Raw genomic sequence first — 18,116 nt, 5'->3', positions numbered from 1 at the left:
TATTTATATATTGTGTTTTCGTCAAAGAACTCGACTTCACAAAATTAAAATTAAAATAGCAGTACATATTAAATTGCAAATATCACTGTATAAAACAAGAGAAAAGAAGAAAACAGAAGAAAATTAAAGGATGCAGCAGGAAAGAACATGCCTTTATATGTTGCATTTCTGGATTTTTCATCTGACTATGAGCTCATGGTAAGAGAGAGGAAATAACAATTACTTCCAGTGGGCCACAGCTAGGATGCCAGCGTTTTAAGAGGCAGATCACCTTTAAGTGGATTCCTGCCAAAAAAAGGAGCTGCAGCCTTTTCTATCAACTGCAAGCTGCTACTTTTTTGTGTGGGGCAAGGGGACATGTGTGTCTCTTGGAATGGAAGGATGGGGGTTTCAAAGAAAGAGGAAATCTTGTTTGTACCTCTGAGTAATCCCTGTTATGGGAGTAGAGGGACCAGGTGTGTGATGTTGCTGCATTGATTGTCCTCCAGGGGGGTGCAGCAAACAAGGAGGATGAGCGATCGCAAGCCCACCCCCTTATAAGAGCTCCCCAGGTCTGCGGCCAGATGGGTCGTACCCGTGGGATGCCTAGTAGGTGGGGTGTATGTGGACCCAGGGGGGGGGGCCAGAGGGTTAGCCCGCTATGTGGTCTGGCCCTCTAATGCCCCTGCGAGGGCCGGGCCAGCCTCTCACGATGAGTCTGGTCCCTCTTATTCCATCACATGCTGGCTTTAGAGCCTAGCCTTTCTTTGCCTTTGTTATTTTCCGAATGCAGAGCTGGACTCTGTTCCTTTTTCGTTTAACATTTGCTGCAAAGCCTGATCTATTTGCTTCTCTCATATGTTACTAGGATGGCGGAGCATGGGTCCTCTGACCTGTTACTCTACTCAAAGAGCCCCTCTGGCCTTCCTTTATCTCTCCCTTGTCTCACTGCTTAATTCGTACCTTGTTGCTTTAACACTTAACATATTCTCGCTAACACAGCAATGGCAGCTGCAGTCTGTCTTAACTTCTATTTGACCTGTGTCTTGAATTGCCCTCCTATTTCTGCTTTTCTGTCTGCAGGGGAAAGGTATTTACCAGTCACTGCCATAATGGTTCAAGAACATGGGCATATTATGCTAGAGGCTGTCAACTGCCTGCCTTATGCCTACACAAGAGACACAATACTTGCCTTTGTTTCTAACAGTAATTCAGTGGATGAAGAAACGCGAGCACACACATATCGCCTATAAATGAAGGTGATGATGTCACACTTGGTTAAGACATTTTGATCACGCCAGAAGCTAATTTCCAGCTGCAATTAAGCAATTACCTTTTAGACTTCTGGCTTTAAATAACGTTAGTATCCCCTGGAAAGCACAGAGGTTGCTCAACAGGGTTCCTGGAGCATGAGGGATACCCTACTTGTGGTTATGGATGATTGGAGGGCATTCTTGCCCTGGTTTGGAGCCTGCCCCTACCGCCATGATGAGGGAGGGCTATTACCTTTGGCTGTAGGTACCTTTTGAGGGCAGGCAGTCATTGCCTCCTGCTTTAGCCCACTAACAGCTCTGCTTTGCAACTTTATCACACATACCTGTCAGGTGGCATGCAACTCAATGCTACTAATATTATCAGCCTCAGAAGTCTAGAATCCTTTGCCACCTGAGACTTACCCATGTCTGAGTCGGCATCTGTTGCCCTGTGGGGAAGACTCACACACACAGAAAGAGCAGGGCACGTGCCCTTGTGGGTTTTTCACACTTCTTCCTCGGGGTGGCCACAATTCACTCCGCAGAGAAAGTGGCACATTCTGGGCAACATTCCCCCACTTCGACAATATCACCCTAAGAGTGAAATTGGCCATTTCAAATAAATCAGTTGACGTATCAATGAGCAATCCACACTGATGTGTTTAAGCACTAGTATAAAGCAAGATGGCAATTAAGGACATTTGCCAACGCACTCAAGCAGCACAGGACACCCCCTTACCAGCGACATGCCATGCTCACTCATTCTGATCACAAATTGCCATTTATCTGGGGTCATGTTAAATGTATTTATTTATTTATTACATGTGTAGCATCACGCAAAACCCCCAAGCATCAAGGCACAAAATGAACTGCATGGAGTGGGCCACTTCCATTGGCATAATTTTTTACTTTTCTGCCACAAAATGGATGATTTTATCATAAAAGGCGGGTGAAATCTACTTATTTTTCCACTCTGGAAGAGTGTAAATACCTCACGCAATTAGCGATTGCTGGCAGAATTGACAACGGCTTCCTCTGGACTCAGCCGCTTTTACCAGGTTTCATTTCCAAGCAGATCCCAGAGGAATCCCTTTCCTTATTTCCAGCATGAGCATCCATCCTGGCAGTAAGGCCGCATTTGTCTGTTGGAGCGGGAAATACAGGGGGTCCTGGTGTGTCCACTTGGCTCCCGAACTCCACCCAGAAAATGCATGAAAATCCGTCCCCGACAGAATTGTTTTTTTCCGTCACTTTTTCTGAACCAATTGACCTGGAAAATGCTGTGTTGCATCGGAAGCTGAATGCATTCGCTCCTCCTATTATCCCACCGGAAGATTAAGCCAGGTGCTGAATGCAGGTGTTACATATACCTGTGCACAATCTGCATTTGGAGCATTAACTAACTGAGCTACCTTACAAATTATATCTCTTCTGGGGCTTTACCGTCTTAAGGACGAGTGACATACTGGTGGGTACATGTGACATTTAGTTTTGCTGGGGTAACTCTTTCAGAGCACTCTTTATTTAACAGTTCAATGATAAACTACTATCAGTCGCGCAAAAAAATAGATGAGGGAGGTTTCAGGGACTGACCTCGCTATTTATACTAATAGACCAGCCTAGGATAGGCCACTAATTCTCCCCTGCCAAGTGTCACAGACCAACATGAGGTGACCAGGGCCAGTGGCGTAACACATAATATGGGGGCCCCCCTGTGAGCCATGCTGAAGGGGCCCCCCAACTCAGCAAAAAATCACGGGCCGTGCCACACTCTGGGCCGGCCTAGATTATAATGCTTGCACAATACCCACAAACGTGCTGCAACGGGAATGCCGCACACTGTACTAGGAGAAAGATATAAATGTGTTTTAATCCAATATACAGCACAGTTTCTGAGATAAATTGCCTAAGAAACCAGAGTGTTTGAGATTGTTTTGTATGCTAACACCAATTCAATATATGCAAGTCGCTAACAGTGCACAGAAACATGAATGTTGTGCTATTAAAAATTCCATGCCACATTGAAAACATGTCCCACTCGCTGCACAATGTAGACCAGTGTAGAGACGTAATAACATTACAGTAAAGCATGCCAGGCCAGATTTAGACATACCTAGACTGGTTGCACCAAAATGCCAGTCGAAGCAATAACACTCATCAAGAAGAGAGCACACATTCAAGCCCTGGTCTCTGTGGCTTCTAACAACACGACCCAAACTCTTTAAAATCTGCAAGGAACTGGTCAATCCTGTTGCACTCTCTACCTTTCCTGTTCCCTCCCAGGCTCTGGCCTCTCACTTCTCTGCTAAAACTCAGGACATCCTGTCCTCTATCTCCTCTTCCTCTCCCTCTTCCTTCCCCCCTTTGGCCATCTCTACCTCTCCTCCTCCTTTCTCCTCTTTCTCTCTGACAACACCTGATGAGGTTTCTAGAGAAGTCTGATCTATGAAAGTGTCATCCAAACAGGTGCTCCCTGTTCCTCCAGAACCATCAAGGACCATATTGACACCCTTGATCCAGCCTTGGCCAATTTCTGTTATCACTCTTTCACCACTGGAACGTTCCCCTCTTCCCTTAAGGACTCCCTTGTGCACTCATTCCTCAAGAAGCCGTGTGGTGATCCTACCTGCCCGGCAACTATCACCCAATCTCCATCACCCCTTTCCTGGGCAAACTCTTGGAAAAGCTGGCCATTGCCCAGCTTACTCTCCACACTGAATCTGTTGTCTCCATGACCATCAGTCTGGCTTCAGAGCTGCCAGAGGCATGGAAACTGCATTCCTGAACACCTGTGAAGATCTGCTCTCTAACATTTATTCCAGGATTCCTTCTGTCCTAATCCTCCTTGATCTTTCCTCTACTTTTGATCCTGATCAATCGACTACGTGAGAACCTGGGCATCATGGATCAGGCCCTGGAGTGGCTGATCTCCTTCCTCTTTGACTGCCCCTCCCAGGTCCAACTTTGGCCCTTTTTCTCTGCCACCTCTCTCTCTACCTGTGGCGTTCCCCAGGGCTCTATCCTCTCACCCTGGTTTTTCAACCTCTACTTGGCCTCTTTGGCCCACCTGATTGCTACCTTCTCCTCTAACGTTCAGTGTTATGCGGATGACACTTAGCTTTCCTTCAGGCTCCTCTCCTCTCTTGCTCATTCCTGACTTTCGATCCGCGATTCAGGATTAGTGCGCCTCCAACAATATCTGCCTTAATGCCAACAAGAAAGAGATCCTTCTCATTAGGACCCCTGCCGCTGCTTTCCCTCTCTCACTCTGGCCACCCACCTTGGGCCCTCTTCCTTCGCCTTCCTGCGAGGCAAAAAACCTTGGTGACATCTTTGACTCCACCCCCTCTTTCTCTCCTCACATCTCGGACGTCGCCAAGAATTCCCACTATCAGATGCACCTCCTCAAAGGGACTCTTCCCTTTCTCACTTTCCCCCAGAAGCTCATTGTCTCCAGAGCCCTGTTTCTCTCTAGGCTGGACTACTGCAACAACCCCTTTCTCAATCTGCCTTCCTCTACTCTCTGTCCTCTGCAACTAAGCCAGAACAGGACTGTGAGACTTATCCTTGGCCTCAAGCTCAGGGATCGTATCGCTCCAGTCCTGAAATCTCTCCACTGGCTCCTGGTGGCTGCAAGGATCAAGTTCAAGACCCTTTGCATTTTCCACAAGGCTTTCTGGGGTCGGGGCCCACACTACATCCAATGTTCTCTTCCAAAATACCTTCCTTCTCGAGCCCTTCCCCATGCTACCTCCAATTCTCCAAGGGTTAGACGCTTCTCCAGGCAGAGAGTGGGGGGTAGATCCCTCCTCTGCAGGTGCCCCCCTCTGGAATAGCCTCCCTGCCCCTCTCAAACCTGAGCGGACCACCTGAATTTCCAGAAGCAGCTCAAAACTTTCCTCTTCTCCTCTGCTTTCTCTCCCCCCCCCCCCCTTGCTGACCTACCTGCCTGATGTACCGACTGGTTGCTTGGCTATGCTCAGGGTCCAGGCTCTTTCTTGATGAGTCACCCTTGCACTGCCTCCGTGCCTTAGGGGCAGTAACTGTAACCCTACAGTCCCTTGTTCTCCTTGCACTAGCCAGAGCCGCGCTGCCCTGGCTGGACTTACTCAGAGCATTACTGCCCTGTTTTCCCCTCCCCTCTTCGTTGCACTTCCCCCCTCCCTTTCATCTTGCATTTCTCGTTCTTGCACTTGCACGATCTGAATGACACAAGGCCTAGTAAGAACGTTTGTCTTGTCCTCCCTCTGTTTTCCCTCCCTTTTCTTGTCACGCCTGGAAACAATTGTGTACAGCCGTGTTATAAATCATTTTGTCACAGAAGCTCAGAAAAATATACAATGCTGCAGTAAGAAATGGCTAGACTGGCAGCACCAAAATACCACTCTAGCCAGGTACTAACACTTAGCAGGACTGCTTTATCAGAAATGTGCAGTTAAAAAACAGTCATACCAAACTGAGGAATGCCCAGACTGGTTGCACCAAAATGCCTCTCTAACCACTAATACCACATATCATGCCTGCTTAGTCTGGATATAGACAACCATTATGATTTATCGCACAATCCTGCACCCCACACATCCCCTCTGGCTCCCACGCTCTACCCCAACCTCCAAAATCAGCTCCTTGGCCCAGAATTACCCTCACGTCCCTCTTGCTTGTCCCAGGGCTTATGTATGAGACTCCTTGCCTCATAGGTAAGTACTGAGATGAGGAAGAGTGGGACTAGGAGTAATAAAGATTACAGGTAACTAAGTCAAGCATTACCTCCATGTGCCGCTACCTCATCCCAGTACTTGTGTATGAGGTAAATTGCCTCATACACAAGTACTGCCTTATACACAAGTATAGGGACGAGGAAGAATAGGGCTAGGAGTAATGACGATTACTAGTAAATAATCAAGGCGTTAAACATAAGTAGGTGGCATAACACCATGCAGTTGACTGGGCTTCAGCACCCCCTCCCCTGAAATGTTTGGCTATGTTAACTCAACCTGGCTGATCTTCAGAGCAGTTGCCGGACAGAACAGGACACCGATGTTAAACAGCACCTGGGTTTCGCTGTTAACAAGGGGCCAGCAATTACTTGCATAAAGCATTTCACTGTTAGTACCTGCATTCAAATGCCACATTTTTTAGGCAATTTAAATCGTGATGTGGGTTTAGTACTTGCATGCCAGCAGAGTGATTGGAAGGGTAGAGAGGGAACAGGAAACCTTCATTCTCACAGCAGTCTATAAGTGGGTGGTTTCAGACTTAGAGGAGAGTGTCAACTGATTGTAACATTGAAGCGGCACTAGAATAGTCTAATTAAAATGTGTAAAGAAGTTAGATGCGCCCACACAAAAAAGTTTGCCCCTCCTTCACCACCCGTGAAGTTAGCGCCTATCCCAACATTTGAAGGATTAGCCCCCCCCGAAATGTAAGTTTTGTTGCACCCCTGAAAACAAGCACACAGCATTTACCATATACGCACACGCACACCCAGCCACCCATACATTTAAGTGTGCACTCTTTCACCATATAGGCACACTCATGCAGCCATCCATACATTTAAGTGTGCACCCTTTCACCATACAGGCACACCCAAGCAGCCACCCTTGCATTTACGTGTGCACCCTTTCACCATAGAGGCACACACACCCAGGCACCAACACATACATTTAAGTGTGCACCCTTTCATCATACATTCACACAGGCAGCCACCCATACATGTAAGTGTTGCACCCTTTCACCATACACTCCCACAGGCAGCCGCCTACACATTTAAGTGCACACCCTTTCAAAATACACTCACACACACATGTCATGGGGTTGAGCGGAGCCCTATTACTTCAAAAAGAAACTGTTTCTTTTTTAATTCACTCTGGCATCATAAAGAAATTATTTACGTTAAGGACCGAACCATAATGGAAATAATTTCTTTATGAAGGCAGAGTGACTTCAAAAGTAAACAATTTCTATTTGAAGTGATAAGGGTCCCCCACCTCATGACATGGAGGCCTCCAGCCTGGAGTCTTCCATGTCATGGGGTGGGGGAGCCCCCAGACTTCAAAAAGGAAGTTTCTTTTTGTAGTCACTCTGCCTTCATAAAGAAATTATTTCTGTTACAGAAATAATTTCTTTATGAATACAGAGTGAATTAAAAAAGAAAGATTAAAAAAAAAATATATATATATATGTATATTTTTTTTCTTTTTTTTTCACCAAGTTGGGTCCCCTCCCAGGACATATGCTAGCGGGTCCCCCCATACCGCAGAGGGTGCGGGAGCCCCTTTACGCCAGTGACCAGGGCTAGACACGACATCACACACACACACACAGAACTGTGCACGACACACCAAACACATATTCTGCGGGGGATAAATGCCATTACATCCCCCCCACTTAAAATTGTAGGGGGGATTTGTCCCCACTATTCCCCCCATGTCCTACGCCCATGATCGGGAACCACACTTGTGATTTCCATATTGGAGCCACTATGATCAGGCTCGCTGACTCCCTGCAAACATTTGCTAGGATTCTGCTCAAAATTATGAATGGGGGAAATGTTTAATGCAGGTTTCCTTTCCAGTCCTGGAGGAAGTCATCTGCTCCCTCCGCTGTTGGATCTAGTCTTCAGCTGAAATATCTACTCTTCTGAGCGTCAGTCTGGATGTGAAAAGGTCTGTGTGTATAAGGCCCCATAGCTTCTCTATTCACTGAAATACTTGTGTATCTAGTTTCCAGTCGCTGGAATCGGATAATTGTCTGGAGTTCCAGTCTGTCACTACATTGAGCGATCCTGGGAGATACTCTGCCGTGACTGACATCCCTGATGGTAGGCAATAGTGCCAGAAGTCCTTGGCTAGTTCCGCTAGGAGTCTGGACTTTGTTCCCCCTATGTGGTTGATGTATCTGACTGCTAAGATGTCCATCTTCAGTAGGATACACAAGTTCACTTTGTCTTTCGTGAAAGCCTTGATCACGAAGGATCCGGCCAGCAGCTCTAGACAATGTATGTGAAGGCGGAGTTCTTCTGTGCTCCATCTGCCTCCTGTTTCCATTTCCCTGCAGCGGGCTCCTCAACCCTCTCTGCTGGCGTCTGACTCTATGACTAGGTCGGGTCGGTCCCTGAATATGGCCTAACCGTTGCAGGCGTCCATGTTCTGCAACCACCATACCAGCTCTGTCCTGGATTCTCTAGGGGTACCATCTGCTGATATTTTAACCCTTGCTGTAGGTGTTTTTTCTTTAGTCTTTGCAGGGCCCGGTAGAGTAAGGGCCCTGGAAATATCGCTTGCATCGATACCGCTTGCAGCCCTACAATCCTCTCTATCATCCTCAGTGATACTGTACTCTTGTCCAGACAACTCCTGATCTCTCTCTGCAATGAGAAGGATGTTGTCTAGATAAATAATCATACAAATCCCTTTCTCCCTGATCGCTGCTGCTAGCTGTCTCATGAGTTTTGTGAAGGCCGACGGCACTGATGCTAGACCAAATAGCATTGTCGTGAATTACCAATATCGATTGTCCCGAGTAAACGCTAGGTAGGGCTGGTATTGTTCTTGAACTGGGATTGCGAAGTACGGATCTTTCAAGTCTATTCTTGTGAGCCAGTCTCCCTTCCTTAGCTTTTCTCGCAGCTGGTGGATCCCTTCCATCTCCAAATGGTGATAAACCACCCAGCTATTTAATTCTCTTAAGTTTATCATGGGCCTGACCTTCTCTTTCCTGTGTACCATGAACATGTTGCTGACAAATCTCAGTGTCCCGATGCATGACTCTATAGCTCTCTTCTGCGCTAAGCGCTGAAGTTTGCTGTTTAAGCTTACTCTCTCAGCTTGCGCCATGTGTATTGAGGGGGAAATCTGCACCTGGCATGGCTCCTGTAAAAATTCTAGTGCAGCCATTTGGCTGTCTGCCATACCCAGGCATTGCTGGAAAGCACATGCCAGCTTTGCCAAAATTGTCGCGTCCTCCCCCCTACTGATGGATATGTGGTATGGCTCACTTGTGGGGAAGGTTTGCCCTCTTCCCTGTCCTCTACCTCGGCGTCCTCTCAGGAATCGGCTTCTTGCAGGGAAGAAGGTATCTTGTTGTCTATTTCCCCAGTAATGGGCCCTGTTCGTTTGAGGTCTTCGTGAGCCTTGGTAGCGACCGGGTGCTCGACCTCTGTAGTGCCCGGTCACAGTAAAAACCCGGGATGGGAAGATCTACCGGATGGATGCTTGGGCTTTCTACAATGAGGTATGTGTCCCCACGAATGTTCCCATTTCCTTCCCAAAAGACTCGCCAAATAATAGGCCCTGTGCTGCCTTGCCCGCCTCATACGAGGCTAGGTCTCCTAGCTTGGGGTCGATCTTCAGTAGCAGCCCAGGAGATAGCGCAGTTGGCGTTACCTAAGAGGCACACTGCTCTCTGCGTCCAGTTCGCTAAAAAGTCTGGGTCTACCTCTTCTCCCATATCTCTGGACCGCTCTGCCAGGTCCATAATTTTGGCCAGAGGTCCTGCCAGGTTGAGGACCTTATCCTGACAACTTCTCCAGGACCTATCTATTCCCTTCCCGGTGTCTCTGGAGGTTTTAGATACAAAGGCTAGCATTTTGGGATCTAGCTCTGGTGCTTCCGCTACCTTCCCATATAACTCTGGTCTGGGGCATTCTGCCCTCATGCACTGCCTTGCTTCTTTCTCCAGCACTTTCTGCCGCCTCTGAGTCATATACTTGGTCACTCGTGGCGATGGCTGCCAGTCCAAGGACTTGGGATTCTTAATGTAATCAGGCTCGAACATATCAGCTATCTCGTCAGTGTCTTCAATGTTCTTCTCTTTCGTCAATCTTGTTCTCACGAGGGGCTGTATGACATCCTCATCCGTGCCTTCTTCCGCTCCTTGAGAGTAAGATGGTGACTCTGGCGGCTCTTCCTCTGAGTCTCCCCCTTCTTTTCCTATATTTTCCTCCCCTGGGTCAGGGGTCGTGAGCCTTGGCACCACCAACCTGCGCATAAATGCGTCTTTGAGCTTCATGCTGACCCAGGGGGTCTGAAGAGGCCTTCCTCTTCCGGGTCTCAGTACACCCCTGTGGGCCGTCTAGTGTGGCCTTAGTGGACATGCTTTTCCGTTTCTCTGTGCTTGTCTTCTGGCTTAAAAATGTTTCGATTGTAGTCAGCCTGTCTTGGAGGGGTTTTACTACCTGGGCCACTGCCTCCACCAGCGGGTTTCCCAGCACCGCCCTGAACCTGTGAGCCAGGTCTTCTGTCTGCTCTTCTTCGCTCCACTCAAATTCTGCCATTGCTCTTGGGGTACTTGTGCCTTAGTTACCTTATCAAAGGTGTATGTGGCATGTCCACTCTGAGCTGTGGTTAATGGTATGTGGCGCAGCACCTGTTATGTATTGTTGTGTCCTATCCTCGCTCTGAGAGCTATTTTGTAGTAGCTTTGATTGCTAGAGTCGTGGGCGGCGTGGACGCGAGATTGTAAGCCTTATTTTGGTTTGTTGCAACCTCTCCCTGCCAGTGGGAATGCAGCTTGTGCTCCGGTGCGTTGAGCATTCTTTTCCCTGCTCTGTGGGGAATTGGCATGTGCCGGCATGCTTTATGAGTTTTATTCATCCCTTTGTGGAGGTAAAAGCGGTGCATCAGCAGTTATAAATGAGTTCTGACGATTGCCAGTATGTCTTGCTTGAGCGCTAGCTCGTTCGGCCGTAGGGAAGGGTGGGGGCCGCTGTGTTCTCCCGATAAGCCAAGGCTCGTTCTTGGCATTCGACGGTGCCTCGCGTGCTCATTGGTCAGTTCTCCTTGTTGGAGGGGGCCTTCGCTGTTGCGCGGGGATCACTGAGCACCCCGGCGTGCCGATAGTGCGGCACGGGGCCGCGCTACCCCCGACTATGTAGTGTGCGAATTACTCCGTATTAGTGTTATCGGCTATAAATATAAGCTTTTTAACCTTCAGTGCTCTCTCAGCTGTACTTGATGCGCGCGGTAACTTTGCATATGGTATAATAAAACCCTTTAATCCCTGCGCTTCATGCAGCTAAAACGTGAAGTACTTATCTGCCTGAAGAGCAGGAAAAAGTTTATGTTGTTGGAGTGCTGGAGACAGTGATAAAATAGAAGTTGAAGTATAATGCTTGCCTCCGGTCTTGGCATAGAATCCATTCTTGTTCCTCTCTTGGCTCAAATTAAACCCAGACATAAATACATGTATCCAAGAATACTGTGCACTGTCCTATCCTTTTTACTGAATCAAAAATTCAGACCGAAATATCCTGGGTACAGCCACTGCCCCCATCAGGCTGGGATAGCCATGATTGGAGGACTGGCACCATTTCAACCAATCACAAGCCGGCAGGCGAACGCCGGCCCACCCACCAACGCCACACAACAAGGCAGCTTCCTGTCGTGAGCCTGTCTGGAGCTGTATGGGCTCTGGGCCAAATACCCTTTACTGCCACTAACAACGTTCCTCATCCTGCAGCTACAACGCTCATGGACACCTGGTAACACCTTGCTCCTCAAACCTGGCTCTTCTGACTTTCCAGTACGATCTTGCCATGTGTATCTGAGCCTTGATGCAATATTTCCCCTCATGAGATGCCCTATGTCTCGCCATACACAGCGTAATACTGCAATGCATTTAATCTATTTTGACATATAACATACCCATTTTCACTTTGCTGTATAAACGAGCCGCACCGAGCTTCACTTGCAGTTAAATGCTCCTGCCTTCCACTGCTTGACCCTGTATACTGGCTTTTTTTCTATTGTGCACAAATTATCTGCTTTCGAATTTCCCTCCTGCCTACGTGCAAATGACTCTCGGTGCACTCCTGCTGCCAACATGAAATAAAGTGTGGCCTCATTCCAACCCTACTGTACAACATAATACAATAATTGCTGACTATAAACGTACTGGCAATTGTTGCAGTCATTCACCAACCCTTGCCATTCTGACTATGCTACCTCAATCTTGCATTATATGTGACCTAGCAATGATCTTTACTCAGTCTGTCGACTGGCAACACTTGTCAAAAAGGCCCACTGCCACATCAGGGTATCCAGCCCTTGTGACAGATGACCACATTACACCTATCCACAACGCGGGGCCCCACTGTGATCTCTCTGAACCTGACCGACTGTGATTGCACCACATTTAGCCCATTTGTGATTGCTCTGTACTAAGCCCATTGTGATTGCACCGCATTTAGCACTTTGTGATTGCACCGCATTTAGCCCATTGTGATTGCCCTGTATTTAGCCCATTTGTGATTGCACCGCATTTAGCCTAGTGTGTTTGCACCGCATTTAGCCCATTTGTGATTGCACCGCATTTAGCCCATTGTGATTGCACCGCATTTAGCCCACTGTGATTGCTCTGTATTTAGCCCACTGTGATTGCAACGCATTTTGCCCATTGTGATTGCATCGCATTTAGCCCACTGTGATTGCACCGCATTTAGCCCATTGTGATTGCACCGCATTTAGCCCACTGTGATTGCTCTGTATTTAGCCCGCTGTGATTGCACCACATTTAGCCCATTGTGATTGCACCGCATTTAGCCCATTGTGATTGCACCGCTTTTATTTACTTATCCTATGCTAATGTATGCAGCTTATTTGAGTCAGCCTCTTGATTATTGATAACCCTGGCATTCTATCTTGTACCTATCTAGAGCCTGCCTTTTCTTTATTGCTAGACCATGACAGGCCCAAGTTTCATCTACCATACCCTCTCTGCATTACTATCCCTGACCTTTAGTCTCGTCAAAAACTCTAAGGGACACACAATAGAGACCTCCAGTGCAGCCCCATATAACACTCGAATCATGGCCACTAATACCTACATGATTATGTGCACGCCCCCTGGACATTATACCTCAGTCCCTTGCACTACGGCTATGAGAAACCTCAAATTGCGTGCCAGACTTCCTAAACTATATCAACCCCTAACTAGATCCCTTCCACCTACGAACAAGAAAACAAATCTTCTCGATAGTGGATTTCCTAACTCCACCAATAAATCTCCCCCCCCATCTGCACTATGCAATCTGGCCACGCCGTCAGGTATAGCTTCAACGACACACCTGACCCCGAAGACCCACATTACAATTACGACTAAAGCCCCAGAGGATCACTATATTAAAGGAGCTCTACTCAATGTGAGATCCCTCATAGCACATGCCATTGATATATCTGACCTAATCACTGAAAATGACCTGGATTTCCTAGCCATCACTGAGTCCTGGCTGCATAACGCCACCGGACCAGCGCTCACGCCCGCCAACCCAGAAGGATATACCATCTCTAGACGAGATAGGGAGGATGCCCATGGCAGAGGAATTGCCATTATATCTAAAGAAAACCTCTCTATTAGACTGATCCTGCATCAAACTATTCACTCCTGTGAAATCCTCTCAGCAAACGTACCATTAAAGAACTCCCAATCACTTACCATGCATTTAATCTATACACCTCCTGGTCCCTTAGGCTCATTTGAGGAGGTTTTTAACAATATTCTCGCCAATAACCTCAAGTCTACCTCCCAACTTCTGTTGCTAGGCGACTTTAATTTAGGTCTCAATGACCCAGCAGATAAACATGCCCAGGAAATTGCCAACGCCCTGGAAACCTTGGGACTATCTCAAAAAGTAAACAAGCCCACCCACATCAAGGGTAGAACCTTAGACTGGGTAGCCAATTATTCCTACACAGCGACGATTACTTCCATCGCCCCCAACCTTGGACAGATCACTCCCTTGTATCTATCACACTATCAACCACTAGACCTCAACGACTGGGCTCACAAACAGTGACAACGTGCTACCTAATATTGTTCCAACATTAAACTCCTTGCCAGACAACCTTGACCCTAGTACCCTAGTACAGGAATACAATAATATCAAGTTGACCATCTTAGACAAAATTGCCCCACTTAAACAGAGACCGAGCAAAAATAAAGCACACCTCAACAAGCGCATGGTGCGCATTATGAATTCAATAAACAAACAAACAAACAAAAATCACCAATGATACTTTTTTCTTACCACAGAAATCGCTGGTTAAGTTAGTTATCCCTCTTCCGTTGATACTGTACAAAATGGCCGCTGACCGCTCTGATGTCTTTGCACTCGTGAACAGTCTGCCTTCATCCGCCATTTCATTTCACGTGTCTTGTGATATCTCATGCAGTCATGCAATTTCGGATACATGCCATACTGTTGCCATGTCCCCACCTTCCCGCATTCTCCACCAAACCACTTAACTATTTCCCAACTACAAGTGCATTTGCCTTACCCAAGTGGCAAAGTCCAAAGCACTCTCATCTGTGATCCAACCAATCACTCTGCTGAGTAAGCTCACTGGAGGCAGACAGGTGCTAATCAGTGGTCAAAGTCTACAGAAAGAAGTAGTGGAACTATGTTCCCTGCTGGCCTGCCCCACCTCCCCACAAACCCCAACGGCACGCTCCTCCCTGGTGCATTTAAACCCCCCAAAACAAACACACCTGCTGTTTAAGGGAACGTTGAGTGCACTGCACTGAACTGCAAGGTTCAACTTCTTTCTACACATTTAATTTAAAACTAAGCCATTCCACAACAGTTTCTTTTTAAACTAAAAGTATAGGAATGGTAAAACTTAATTTAAAAAAAGTAGAGGCACACTGCTCTGAACCGCTCCCACCCACTACGACCACTGGTGCTAATAGCAATAATCATTAGTTGTGAGGGCTGAACAGGGTACCTTGCTGGAGATTCTTGTTAAAGGCCCCTACTGCACTTGGGCTTATTAACGTAGGTACTGGCTCTTTACCACTCGGTTCAGCCCCCAGAATGGGCGATTATTGCTATAATATTGAATTGCCATACGGTCAATAATGTTGAATACTTAGTGGTGCATTGAAGCATCATGGCATAGTAGAGACAGTAATATGTTACCCCGCTCTTTTATCACCCCGGTTTAACAAGATCGAATGTATTTGTAGATGGTCTTAATTTATTGTAAAATTAGGCTTTTTATTCACGTTGATGAATTGAAGAGTCTTAAGTATTATCAGTGTTTTTTTAAAACTTTTGGAACTGGCGTGTTTGACTGTGTGGATTAATTGTTTGAACATTTTATGCCTGTCACGTAATCGGCATTTCAATTGTTGTTTTATATATCAGATTTGCTGTAATTAGTCTGTGATTCCATGTTGGCATGCATACTGCACTGTTGTTTTCTATGTGTTAGTATTACACTGTTATGGCTGTGGCCGAAATACAGTTGCAAAGTTGTAGTTGAATACTTAGAATAGTTATGAACCTATTCAGTTAGGTTATGTTATGTCATGGTGTGGCTATTCAAGCCCACACTGATAGTTGGTGAGGTGGTTGTTTACATTCTCAGGAATCCGATTGCTATCCCGGCTTTGAACATTGTAATGACAGTGAGACACCTTGAAATGTTCATATGTCATGTTAGATTATTATTATTGTTCAAAGCTAGACAGCTTTTTGGCATCAATTTTGTTGTTGCCAAATAGTCAGGGGTCAGTGCTAAAATTTGAAAACCAGTGACGTGCCAATGAACGTTTTATCTGCTCTGAATTGTTATTTCTTTCACAGTCAACACCATTATGGGACAGAGTAATGAAACGATGCACTGGTCCAAATTCAATGTTGCACGGCATTAGCACAAGGGCTAAGATTGCCTTATGGTAAACATCTATTTTGTCAATTCATTTTTCACCACCAGGCCAAAGCCTGCTCTAGTGCTAATACACAATGCTATTAACAATAGGGCAATCTGCCCTTGTGCAAACCTTCATTGAAAGAATATGCTTTTTACTAGCGCTAATACCGGTGCACATTTTGTCTAATCTGGTTGATATGAAAATGTGATGGGTTCATCTAGATTTGGTTTACACATCTTCAACGACAGATGCTATGAGTATAATATAGCATAACCTTTTCAGTGGTCCATAATGCTGCGGACAGAACACATGTTTTGGTCGAGCGCCCACGAAGCTTAGGTACAAGGATTACTAACTCCCCACACCTAAAATTGGCACACAATTATACATTTACATATGCAGATTAAGGGCAAAATGGGAACGTTTTTACAGCATGTGTGTTCGTCCTATTGGCACTCAAAGAGTTAATAAAACATTGTCATAGTGCTTGTTTGCTACATGCCTATTCTGCTGTTTCCCCTCCTTGTCACCTGCACATTTGAAGTAGAAGCCTGGAGTATCCTCCGCACATGGCCTTTCTTTTCTGCATCATATCTGTCTGAATTCTCAGTGCTTCCTCTTTGTTGTGATATCTCTCTAGGTCATACTCTGGAATCCAAAAGATAGGACACATTATGAACATCTAAAATATCATCATCGCTATGAAAATGCATTTACCATCACAAGAAGAAAGCTGAAGGGTTTCTATTTCATTGAACTACATTGATTCTCCTAAACACATGTTGGAGGATTGCCAGCGAGATCCCCCGTAAAGGGCAAGTATTGTTCAAGTGAAGAGGTCCAATGGCTTGAGAGGCGGCTGAGAAGTAGTTGGCGGAACCAGTGGCACATTATTTATTTATTTGCATTTTTAAAGCGCTCACACAGCCCGGAGGCATCGAGGCGCTGTTACAGGAATATGTCTTAGTTGCATATTTATAACGCGCTTAATACCCAGAGGTTTCTAAGCGCGGAACCAGGGATCGAACCTGCGTTGTTTCCAAGGTGAGCACGTTGCCGCTGAGCTATCCTCCCAGGACATTAGCTGTGGTGCATCCAAGGGACAAGCACTAGAAATGGGGAGAGCCTCGTTGACCTGTGTCTAAATATTGGTGGGCCCTCTTCTTATATACTCATAAGAGCTAGCTTGTCTTGGCTAGCTGGAGGCAGTATTCTGGATTCTGGTCACACACTTGTAATCACCAAAGACACGAACGCAGATTGGCCCAGAGGTGAGAAGGACTTGCCATCAATGCAGAGCGAAGAGGGCTCAGCACAATTTCTGTATCACCCTTGGCAGGAGTTATGATGACAATGGCCTGAAAATTAGCCCAGAGTAGCCGGAGAAGAAATAGCCTGTCAATGGCAAACCCGGGACCATTGCCCAGTCGGGCCTTCATACGCAAGCAGCTGAAAGCAGGGTTGCCGAATTCCCAACACCCTTAGGAACTATGAATGACTTCATACCACCGATGGGTGGGTGTGACTTGTCTATGAAATATTGCGTAATAGCACTTGAGTTGGGAATCAGGACCACGCTCCTTTCAGAAGCCACACTCTGGATTGTGGACACTCCCATCACTTGTTTTGTATATCCTGAAACGAAACCCCAATGCTCTTTAGGGAGCAGTAGCCACTCTAGTTGTGCTTTCTCGAACCTTCCCTATACGTTAACCAATACAAGTTGTTTGTTCATCCCTTGTGTGAGTTTCAAGCCCTTTGCTGATACCCCACTCTGTGTCACTGAACACAAAGCTATGTTACTGGAGGTGAACATGCTGAACAATTTCTGGATGCAAAAAGCCTGTGAGTGTGATGAATTGCCATCTGGCATAGGTGTGAAATTCCTGGATGTTCTCATTTGTTATTAAATAATAAAATGATGCGGGTAATTCCATCTCTGAAAGGGTCATCTGCAGCTCAAATTCCCCCTTTATAAACTAACTGTCAAAAGCATAGTGTGTATCTGCACCTCCTGCATCAGTATCCTGATTTGCAGCGCCTGATGTACCAGTGGCACAGAGCAGATTCAGAGGTCACAGTTGCCCATTTGGTAGCTGCTGTGAAAACCCAGTCTCTGCAACGCAGGCACTGCATTTAAGATATGCCCCCCTGTACCAAAACTATGATGATCATAATTACCCCAAGATGGTGGCAGGTTAAACTCTAAAATAAAGCTATGCATGAGCTAAA

General features: G+C 46.4%; 1 protein-coding gene across 1 annotated transcript in view; it reads right to left on the bottom strand.

Annotated features, from left to right (window-relative positions):
• Window positions 1–18,116, bottom strand: part of LOC138492896 (kyphoscoliosis peptidase-like) — a 406,316-nt gene that overhangs the window by 218,241 nt on the left and 169,959 nt on the right. The window contains exon 4 of the mRNA XM_069620207.1: window positions 16,415–16,532. Within this exon, the coding sequence (XP_069476308.1) occupies window positions 16,415–16,532 (118 nt within the window). The remainder of the gene's footprint in view (window positions 1–16,414; window positions 16,533–18,116) is intronic.

This window comes from Ambystoma mexicanum, chromosome 10, assembly GCF_040938575.1.
Source record: "Ambystoma mexicanum isolate Mex_15411 chromosome 10, UKY_AmexF1_1, whole genome shotgun sequence".
Taxonomy (NCBI): Eukaryota; Metazoa; Chordata; class Amphibia; order Caudata; family Ambystomatidae; genus Ambystoma; species Ambystoma mexicanum.
Note: the sequence above shows the minus strand (reverse complement) of the source record. Positions and strands in the feature narration are given on the sequence as shown.